General features: G+C 52.8%; 1 protein-coding gene across 2 annotated transcripts; it reads right to left on the bottom strand.

Annotated features, from left to right (window-relative positions):
• Window positions 1-337: 337 nt before the first annotated feature.
• Window positions 338-9,096, bottom strand: SRM (spermidine synthase). 2 transcript variants are annotated; one of them, XM_034753560.1, is made up of 8 exons: window positions 8,875-9,096; window positions 8,075-8,195; window positions 7,601-7,693; window positions 6,216-6,369; window positions 4,174-4,257; window positions 3,399-3,544; window positions 2,203-2,325; window positions 338-1,329 (listed from the first exon to the last, which is right to left on the bottom strand). In XM_034753560.1, exons 1-8 carry the CDS (start codon window positions 9,021-9,023, stop codon window positions 1,312-1,314), a joined length of 888 nt encoding a protein of 295 aa, XP_034609451.1. In that variant the 5' UTR covers window positions 9,024-9,096; the 3' UTR covers window positions 338-1,311. The 2 variants fall into 2 exon arrangements, with proteins under 2 accessions (XP_034609451.1, XP_034609450.1); XM_034753559.1 differs by lacking the exon at window positions 8,875-9,096 and having other exon boundaries at window positions 8,075-8,701.
• Between the last annotated feature and the right edge of the window lie 2,018 nt (window positions 9,097-11,114).

An 11,114-nucleotide genomic window follows, 5' to 3' on the forward strand; every position in this document is an offset into this window, starting at 1 on the left:
GTAGCTGAGGCCAAGGGGTGCTGACTTGTGCAGTGCACATGGGAAAGCAGAGGGGCTAGAGCTCTTAGTGGGTGGGGGCTGCAATGCAGAGCATGCAACAGGTCACAGTTTACAACATATGCCTTGCAGGGCAGGGGGAGGAGGAGCCAGGCTGACTGGATGGTGCCCCGAGATCCTCCAGTAAGAGGCAGTAGGACGAGCACAGGAGTGTTATAGCATCGCTCCCTATCAAGGAAATGCACCGACTCCAATGTCACCTTAACGCCCAGAACAGATTGTTTGCTTGGGAGTGACAGCTGCAGGGGGCTGCACTGAGAGAGGACACCAACAGCCCAGAGGCAGCATGGAGTTCTTTTAATGAGTTATGGAGAAGTGGAGTCTGAGCCTCAGGACCCAGTACACGTTGAGAACAAATTACACATCCATTGATCCTGGGAGCAAGAATACAAATCATGATACGCCTCCCACGGCTCAGCCAATACCCGGCCTGAGTCTTCTACTTACGGCTAAAAGGCGGAGGCCTTCAGGAGAGACTAGCTCCCCTGACATCCATCCTCGCTGCCATCCACCAGGCAACGGATGGATAGAAAGCACCGCCCTCTGTATTGGGGAACATGCCTTGGAACCGATCCGAAAGCAAGGATTAAAAAAACAGGAGTCGCCCTGTTAGTGCCTCAGCACTTCGTTTCCAACCAATTTAAAAAACAACAAACGACTAGACTTCGCTGCCAGCTGATGAGCTGGCCCTGTAACACTGCTGCTCCAGCGGGACTAGAGACCTATTGTGAATGGCAACAGAGGATATGAATTGTGACCTCTCCAAGGAAAAAGTGGAGCTGGAGTTCAGGCCTGTTACCAGTTACAATAGCTCAGCAGCAGGGAGCTCTCTGTGGAGGACAGCAGGCTACCTCCCTGCACACTATTCCCTTCCTTGTGTTTAAGACTGAGTTAATGAACCTTCCGGACTCTTCCCAAGTTCCAGGAGATTGCTACGCAGACACACACCAGTTATAAATACACCAAGTGAGCTGGGGCCAGGAGGAGGGGGGAGAAAAGGAAGAAAGGAGAAAGATATCTTACATTCCCAATACTGGAAAGAACAGTTTTGACCCCAAGCAATGAGGAGCTCGGAGAGTCTCATCTGGCTTATGCCCTGCCATCTTTAAGCGTTATCAGACGGAATGTTGGCTGGCAAAGGGTCAAACCCCCAGCCAGGAGGAAGAGTTGGCAGCCTGCTGAGAGAGTCCCCATGCTGCAGCGCCGAAGATCTCAGGGTCCAACTCACGGGGGGAAAAGCAGCTTCTCAGGCTCTCACACATCACTCAAGGCCTGGAGACACCCAAGAGAGAGGAAGTCAGTTAATCGTCTAGAGAAATGACAAACCTGCTTAGACAGGGGCTGGAAAGTGTATTTCTGGGCATGCTCATTTCACATTACAACGCCACTAGCTCGGGCAACTCCTCTAGCACGCCAAGCAGGTCTCCTTTCTGCAGCTGCACCTTTCACAGCTGGGGCTTAGGCCTGACTGCAACAGGGATGGTTTGAAGGGGGTGATGTAAAACATGGACAAATCCTTCAGCAATGCACAATGAACTCCACGCCACCATAGACCATCACCACTGCCGTTCTCTAGTCCTCTGGTTTGCAGCAGGATCTACAGCCCACGCCTGCATTACCCAGGGTCTTTGTGGGGCTTCTCTAAGGAGGACTGGTGACTCTCAGGGCCCACTGGTGGATCTAAAGCCTGTTCGGGGTTTGATTCAGGTTAGTTCTCTGTAGTAGTCTCCTCCTATACAGGTGTGTATGACAAGCTGGGGGTTCAATAAACTCCTGCCCCGCCAGAGCTATTGGCCGGCACTGGCTTCACCACGCCTCACCCAGAGCAGCCAGCATCCAGATCTCCATGCTGGTAGCTTTGCAGACCGTGCAGTCCCACACCAACTCCCACGCTCCCTGGAATTAATCAGGGACAGTCCTTCGCTCGAGATCAAGGGTCCCATAAGCTGGATCTGAGCATTCCCTGCCCAAGAAGGAGCCTTGTACTTCTAATGAAGACACGGCACCAACAGCAGAGTTGCAGAGCAGTGCCCCTCCCCTCCCCCCCGAGTGGGAACCCTTAGTCCCAGATCAGTGGTTCCACTCCACAGAGATGTGGGTTCTCACCAGCCTTTGGGGGGAGAGAGGGGCTACAGCCTCACTTACCTTCCGTGCAAACTCAGGCAGGATGAAAGCTGCCTGATGGATGTCAGAGTTGTAGTATTTCAGGTTCATCTTTTCCACTTGCTGCTGTGACAGCTGCTGCACGGGCTCCCGGAAATTTGTGCTCTGCGAAGAGGAAACATACACGCACTCGGTGTTTGTGTAATCATCTAGAGGGGCTCTGAGTCCTGGCTGCTGGGAGCAGACAGTGAGAACACACACAAACGGGCATTTTTTATGGCATTTTTCCACCCTGGGATCACAAGCCCTGCACGACAACAGCCTCTTAGGGTCTGGAGTCTGCAAACCCCGGACCACATGACTAGCCCTTATTCCCAGGCTGAAGTCAGTGAGATTAACTTGCACAACCAGGGACCGTCTGCGTGAGCCCTGTGCCAACCAAAGCTTTCATGCCGTGACTGAGTGCCTGAAGATCAAACCCCTCACTCCATCTGTATTCAGTGCAGCACTGACCACAATGCAGCTGGCATTCTGACCCAGTGCGAGAGCCCAGCTGTGCACTGCAACAGGCCTGAAGGGGAGAAGTCGGACTGGAGGCTGTATGCAGAGCCTTTCACTTCAGAGCACTGCTCCAAAGCCAGTCCAGTTATTAACAGCCAATGACTGTTTGGGGCCCTCCATGCAATGAGTTTGGTGGGTCTCAATCCGGTTCCCAGTGGATAGCTGCCCTCATCTCAAAAATAGAACCGCCAGAGGCTGTCAAAACTGACCGTCTCCCTCATTCCTTGGCGTGGCCCCTCCTGGTCAGGCCTGGGGCTCTTTGACGGGGAGCCTGGACTGCTGCTGCAGTGGGAGCCACACCCTGCCTCTCACATGTGCACAGCAGGCACCAGGACACTTGGTTACAGTAGCCAGTCAGTTCTGTCCCAAGGACACACGGGATGGGCAAGCAGGACCGTGGCTTCTAGACCCTGACTAGCAATGGCCAAGCACAGCATAGACCCACAGGGGGCCCTGGTTCCTAAGAAGATGGGTCTAGGTGCCACATGTAGATCCTTCTGAGTTAGCCAGGGGCAGAGCACAGAGGCAGATTGCACATAAGCGGGCTTCCTGGTCTTTCAGAAACTAAGAAGTGGCTGATGCCACTAATTGAGCCAAGCCCGTTCCATGTCTCCCTCCCCCTCCAGCGACCCCACAGGCTGCAGGGAGATGGCAGCTGCTGGACACCTAATACTCACTGGGTTCTTACTGCACAGCATGAAGCCGATCTGTCCGCTGGGATACGTAGGGATGGTGCAGTAAGCGTATTCCACCACAGGGAACAGAGACTTGCAAAACTGACGCATCTCCTTAATGAGATCCAGATGCAGCCACTGGCATTCACCTGTGCAGGTAACAGGGACAGAAAGGAGGTTAGACTAGACAATGGCCACCTTTAGCACTCTGAGCAGAGGGTTTCAGGTTAAGGCTGGTTTTAAATCTGAAGACTAAGGCCTGGTCTACACTTAAGTCTTACCGGCATAGCTACATCGGGATGGGCTGTGATTTTTTTAAACAATGGGATAGCTTTGCTGGTAAAAGCCCTAGTGTAGACGCACTGTGAAGATTACTGGAAATGCATAGGAAGACTAAGGCCAGACTCAGACAGCTCTGGGAAGTGAGATTTTTAAACAGTAGATATTAGACCACGGATCCCAAGTTTGGCTTTTTGCTGCCTCAGATATCTGTGCCTGGGGATTACAACATTTACATGAGATCCAGACCAGCAGGCACAAGGGGACAAGATCCTCAGACCCACATTACCTGTTTGTTAGAACCCTGTTACAATAAGATCCTGGCACACCCAGCCTCACCTACCTGAACTTCCCTATTTACATAGTTATCTTCAACTCTAGGCTGGGTCTTGAGACACCTGGGCTCAATTCCCTGCTTCATCAGACTTCCTGTGACCTTGGGCAAGTCACTTCACCTCTGTGTGCCTCAGTTGCCCAACTGTACCCTGTCTGGTCTCACCTTGGCAGCAGAGAATCCCATCCTCCCGCAGAGCCGTCTTCATCAGCTGGTAGTAGGATTCTTTGAACAAGCTCTCCGCGGGACCTGGGGGTAGGATGTCACAGAGATGGCTCAGGGTCCATGAAAATCCCTTTGTGCATCTCGGGCATGGCTTCGCCGGGCTTCGGAAGAGACTAGACCTCCGGGTGGAGCAAAGCTCTAGATACTCAAGTTTGATACCAGGCAAAACTCAATTGTTTTAGAAAAGAAGGTTCTGAATCGCTTTTTAATGTATTGCAAATAACTAGAGGTGAGCTGGGGCTGTGCAGTCTGGGGTGTTTGAATCTGGGGTTCCGGTTTGGCCCACCTCTAGCACAGCGGAACCACCCCAATTTTCTCTTTGCTAATCAGCAAACATAATACTCCTCGCAAAAATAAAAATCTCGTGATCTCACCCCACTGCTCGGCAGATTAAAGGGAAGAAGATAACATCAGCAAAGGGCACTGGGGTTAGGCTACGTTGTCTATCAAGATCAGACAGTAGTAGCTGAGGGAACCTCCTGCTAAAGGAATCAGGAGAGCAGAACATGCCCCGAGGCATGTGTCCTCCACCTCTCCATCCCCTCCCAAAAGCGTGGTAGTGTTGCAAACGGGAGCAGAAAACAATTACATGGTCAATCCCCAGGCAGCATTGTGTACTCTGTCGAAGAGAGGAAAGGTGGTCGAGGACCTAGGGTGCTAGCTTGGGACCCGGTTCAATACTGCCATGAATTCCCCGTGTGCCTTCAGCAAATCACTCTGGGGCCAGATTTTTTGAATGATTTAGGTGCCTAATTCCCATTGATTTCCATGGCAGCTAGATGCCCAAATACCTTTAAAAATCTGGCCCTTCGTGGCTGTGTCTTGGTTACCCATCTGTAAAATGGGGACAGCAGCACTTCCCTGCCTCCCACGGTTGTTGGGCGGCTAATGCATTAAAGACCTTACGGCTCTTAGCTACTATGGTAATGGGACCAGTGAGTACGTAAGGAAGGTAGCTAGCTCCCTTAGCTTCTCGAGGGGGTGGCGAGGCGCGGACAGCAGCTCACTGCAGGTAGGAAGACTGAGGAATTGTACATCACTATAGCTGTCTCCGAGGAGCATGACAAATCCACACTCCTGAGAGACGCGGCTATTCCAACCTAACCCCAGTGCACTCTCTTTCAGGTTCTTTCTGAAGAAAGAACTCTTTCATCGAGTTGGCTACCACCTCTTGGGGAGGTGGATTACCTATGACAGGAGAACCCCTCCTGGTAGCGTAGGTAGTGTCTACACGACAGAGCGATGTCGATGCGAGGCAGCTTACGTCGCCCTCACTAGAGAAGCGTCTACACTAAAATTTTGCTCCCTCCGACGTAACATCCCCGCTCTGCCGACTTAACCCACCTCCACAAGAGTCAACGTCAATGGAGTCAGGTCGACACAAGGAGCGAAGGTGGACATGCAAAGGCGATTGAATGACTGCAGCGGCTGGATGCTGACGTAACTTAGGTCAGCACAATTTTGTAGTGTAGACAAGTCCTTAAATGGCTACAGCTGTAGTGGTTTACATGTAGCCATAGGCTGAGTAGGCAGGGAGGGTTGGCAATTAGTTCTTTTCAGACTCCAGGATCAACTAGTTACTAGCAGCAGCAATTAGATCACCTCCCAGGACTGGGGCACAGAGCCACGAAAAGGGAAGCAAGAGGGCTGGCTGGCGGCCTTGCTCTTGTGCTGGCAAAGGAACAATTTTCAGATGCCGTTTCACCCCCCACCCGCTTGGGGCCAAAGAGACAAGGAAGGAGTAGTTCCAGTAGCTCCATGATTTGCATCTGGAGCCCCAACCAGCTCACTTCCCATCAAAGAAACTGAAGTGAAAGGGAGGGAGGGATTTCTCTAGGCTGGGAGAGAAGATTCTCTCTTTATTCTTCAAAAGAGCCCTGGCCAGTTCTGCACTGCCTCAGTGAGGTGTTTAGAATGGAGAGGATGGGAAGGAGAGCATGGATGGGACCCACCCCACTCTCCCCTTTCCTTTGGGTTCTTACCCATGGGGTCGGAGGAGTCTGTGATAATCACATCAAAGGCTTCTTGGTTCTGTTTCATGAACTCAAAGCCGTCCCCAACGTGCAGGGTCAGCTTGGGGCTGGAATAGCCCACCGCCATCCCTGGGAGGTATTTCTTCGATACCTGAATCACATCCTGTAACAGACAGAACAAGCAGGTCAGTACATACAGCGCCATGCAGCCAAGCTGATCAATGGCTGAGTCATTTCCTTCCACACCCTCAGCTAAGACCCACCTCACCAGCTGTTTGAGAGCAGTCTGTTTCCAGCATCTTAAGCTAACGCACAAGGCTCAGCCCTTTCCTATGGCCCCCGAGTTCAGCAACATTCTTGCACAATAAGTGCCAAACCCAAAGAGCCCGCAATTTCCAAAGGTGCCCTGAAGAACTGAAAGGATCCGATTACACAGACCTGCCTGCTCCCCTCTCCCCTGGGGAGATCACCATCTGCAGAGGCAGATCCCAACCAACACGGCGATTTTCTTTTAAACCCTGAAAATTGCCAATATGGTTTTCAATGAACGATATTCCCATCCCTGCCCTGAGCCCTCCTTTTCCTCTGCAAACTTCCTTGTCTAGGCCTCTCTGCCTCTGGGGGAGGAGAACACCTCGTCCCTAGTAGAGGAGCACTTTCTTCCAGGTGAAAAATCACTGTGTATCCCCTAAACACTAGAATCTTTACAGCTTGCAGAGATGTGAGAAGACACCAGTGTCAGCTGTTCTGAGCCACTCCTTGTGCTCAATGGCCGTCACATTCCCTAGTCACATCAAGACACACTCAGCCAGCAGCATCATTTGATTTAGTAGAGAGCTTAGGAATGGACTCTGGGCTTAGTTCTCATTTCTCACACCGTTATTTCCCAGCACAATGGCGACAGTTTCTGAAACTAACGCCAATATGAACTGACCAGTGGAGGAAGGACAGACCCACCTACCAGCAGAAGGCCCCGTAGGAAGCAGTAGAACACCAACTCAGCAGTGACCTAACAGAGGGACAAGGTCCCTTCGTTGGAACACGCGTGCTGTCCCCCTCAGGGGAAGAAAAAGGGCACTTCCCAAAGCCAGAAGAACGTCTCTTCTCTGAAGCTCAGCCTTCAGATCCTGCAATCCGGACTGGATTAGCCCCAGCTGTGCACGTGGAAGAGTCCGCAGGAAAGAATCAGGCTGCTGCTACGGAGGGCTGTGGAGGTAGCGCAGTCACTGCCATGCCAACATGGCAGGGAATGAAAGCGCTGTCTTTAGGGTCAGTTGCAGCGGATGAAGTAGCTGATATTTTGAAGCAGCTCTCCCATTTACCCTGAGCCACTCTGCAGCCTCACAGCCCATTGAAATCAAGGACACGCCAGCCTCACCTCCCGCATTACGTACCTCATCGATTTCACACTGCACCACAGAATCCACGGATGGGTGCTTGACCACTTCTCGTAACACTCCCCCATCGCCACCACCAATAATTAGCACCTGAGACAGGAGAGAGGCCAAAAACAGAAGAGAATCAGCTTGGTCCAGCCAGGCTGGAAGGGTCATAGCAAAGTCTGGATCAAGAAAGTTAGCCCTGAAAATCCAATCAGGAGACTTCCACAGCTTTGCTACGGACACAGTCCCCTCCTGTAAGGCAGGGATATTAGTATCTCCCAAGCTATAAGGGCTGCTTGCAAGATGCTTTGCAAGCCCCAGGTGAAAGCGCTACCGAAGTGTAGAGCGCTGTATTTGCATTGATAGGCCACATACTTGGTGCTTGGGTTCAATATGTCAACATGCAAATTGGGACAATTGTCATTTAAGCCCGACTCCTAAAACTGTTGGCACAAGCAGCCGGCCATCAGCCAAGAAGCCCGGTACCTTGCGGGGCTTTGGGTGGCTGCAGAGAGGTAGGTTGGCAATCGTCTCCTGGTAGGAGAACTCATCTCTCTCCGTGCACTGGATCACCCCGTCCAGCACCAGCACGTTGCCGTAGGTCTTACTGCGAAGGCAAGAGAAACGAAGGGGCCTCAGCACAGCGTCCGCGGAGAAGAGGCTCGTGGCACCAGGTCTCGCTCCGGAGCGGCGCTGCCTCCGTCCCCCACTAAGTGTTGGGCAGGCCCCACTCTGGTGCTTGGGACTGGTGTCAGGAATCACCCCCGCCCCAACTCCATGCCCGCCCGGGGCTGGGAGCCACCTGCCAGCACCCACCAGGACTGGACCTCGGCCAGGCATCCCGGGAGCAGCGTGGGGAAGGGGCCACGCTCCACCCTGCTCAGGCACCGAGGGGTGGCCAGGCTGCCCGCTGGGCCGGGATCGCTGATCCCCCCGGCGGAGAGGAAGGGAACCGGGTCCCCGAGGGGCAGCGGCTGTTGACCTGCGGTGACAGCCGGTAGGGCCCTGCCCCGCCACCTCACCGCCCCGCCCCCGGATCCGGGTCCCGTCCCGGGAGCGCCCGTGGGCCGGCAGCCCGGCCCCGCTGCCCAGGGGCGGCAGAGTTGATGGGGAGGCGAGTCACCCCGCTCAGCCCGCTCCGAGCCCCGCTCAGCCCGCTCCGAGCCCCGCTCAGCCCGGCCCGGCCCCAGCTCATCCCCGCCCGGCCCCGGCCCGCTCCCCGGCTCATCCCCGCCCGGCCCCGGCCCCGGCCCCGGCCCGCTCCCCGGCTCATCCCCGCCCGGCACCTCCGGAAGACCAGGATCTCCTGGTAGCGGGAGCGCTGCTGGTGCAGCAGCTCCTCCACCTGCAGGGACAGCGCCTGGCCGGGCCACAGGCTGCAGGTCTCCCGGAACCAGCCCTCGCGGATGGCCCCGGCCGCCGCCCCGGGCTCCATCCCGCCCGGGCCCCACAGGCCGCGCCAGCCACAGCAGCGCGGGCACCTGCCGCCAGCACGCCGCCTCCTCACCCTAACCTGATAGCGCCCGGGGGACGGGCCCCGGCCGCCAGCAGCCAATCGGAACCAAGCGCCCGCCCCTTTCGTGACGTTGAAGGTTGCTATTGGTTCGCTGTCTCAGCGCGCAGCCTCTATTGGCGGCTCTAGCGACTGTGTCTTGCGGTACAGCGAATACAGCTAGCAGGTTAGTGTGGCCGGCTCCATGGGGGCCACGTGGGGGTTATGGATAGGAAAGAGACCCTGACCCTGCACTGCAGGAAATGGGGGAGGGGGTGTGGGATTGACCCCCCCCGGTCGTGTGTGTATCTGGGGGGAAGCGACCCCCCCTCAGGGTGTGTGTGTGGGGAAGTGATCTCTCCCCCTGCTGGGTGTGTGTGAGGGCAGTGGATGTGGAATTGCCCCCCGCTGTGTGTGTGTGTGTGTGTGTGGGGGGGGGCTTGACCGGGCATGGGTGGACGGATGTGTGATCCTCCCATCTCACTCTAGGGCTGTGGCTAGAGGGTGGGGTAGATGGGGATGTGACCTAGTCTGCTCTATGTGCGACTAGGGGGCAGTTGGGCTTGTGACAGATGGGCCCATGGGGTGTATGCGCCTCTGGGGATGGGGGGTGCATGACCACTCTCTGCTGAAGAGGAAACTGAAGTTTTGAACATATGACCTTCTCTCCCCCAGCTAGTGAGGTAAAGGTAGAAATCCAGGGTTGATTCCATCCTTTCTCCCCGCACCTCAGGGGAGCTCCTTGGAGCAAAGTGCATATCCCCTTTCTATTTTCTAATTCAAACAAAATAGTAATAAGTGAGGAGGGGAAAGGACATATGGATGATAGCTTCATGTATGAAGCTCCCTATATGATGCCACTCTTGAATGAGAGAAATTGCAAGTCATTTGTCTTTCATTTTTATTGATTTTTAGCACTGTATACCAAACGTGTAAAATATTCACAAATACTGGCTTACACTATTGTATACAGAGATATTAACATATTTAGGTGTACAACAGAAATATCAGTGAGTCTGGGGTGGTTGCATTTTAGAAGACATAAGATTTATACAAAGTAACCCAAAGTAAGAGCTGATAAAATCCTATCCCGGCACAACTTTTCATAGTCTGTACATGGCCCATGTGGCAGAGATATACTATTTTAGGAATGTTGTTGTAGTTTTAAAAAGATTAGTGGGACCTTTTCTTTCTCCTAGCATCTGTGAAAGAAGGCACTTGGTTCCACAGGAGTGCATCGATGTAGCAGGCAGGAGGAAAAAATAAAACTCCCTTTCCAATAAACTTTTCTAGACCTAAAATGTCATGATTTTAAAAGCCAGTATCTCTTGGCAAGAATGGAAGCTTTTACTAGATTCCACTGGGAATAAGCATTCTCCCTTTCCTAATGGTGTAGAGTTCCCATTGTAGCCCTGCAGGATACTGGAATAGAGTGGAACTTAAACCTAAGACAGTTCAGGCCTGACTATTGCTCATCTTTGGCCACTGGCCTTTCAGAGGCATAGGGATGTATTACTTAAGAGTCAAGATGAAATGAGGTATATTACATCTTTAGAAGAATGGATAAATACCATCAATTGCAAAAGTGAGTATAACTCACTCTATATTCCCCACTGATTAGAGCCATGCGATGAACATGAAAGCTCCACAATCCAATCTGGCTACTTAAATAGGCTCTCAGTAGTCTGTAGGTGTTCTGTTCATATCCACTAACACATCACTGATCTCTCTACTTTCTCTGAGGCATGTGTGAAAATAGGACGGGGACTACAACATCGCTGATTAAAATATTTAACTAACTGCAAGGCAAGAATAACTCCAAGGTGTTTAACATCTTGCTATGTGGTTAGTTTGAGAGCTCAGGGCACTGTTACATTCAACTGTAAAATCCACACTAAGATTAGAACTGATGTTGAAAGAACTTTTGATGTATACATGATATCCAGAATGCCTCCCCTACAAATACTTTAACATAGAGGACTCAGTTCTTCAACTGTTACTTACACTGAGTAGTACTTATTCCTGTGAGCAGTC

Source organism: Trachemys scripta, chromosome 19 (genome assembly GCF_013100865.1).
Source record: "Trachemys scripta elegans isolate TJP31775 chromosome 19, CAS_Tse_1.0, whole genome shotgun sequence".
Classification (NCBI taxonomy): domain Eukaryota; kingdom Metazoa; phylum Chordata; order Testudines; family Emydidae; genus Trachemys; species Trachemys scripta.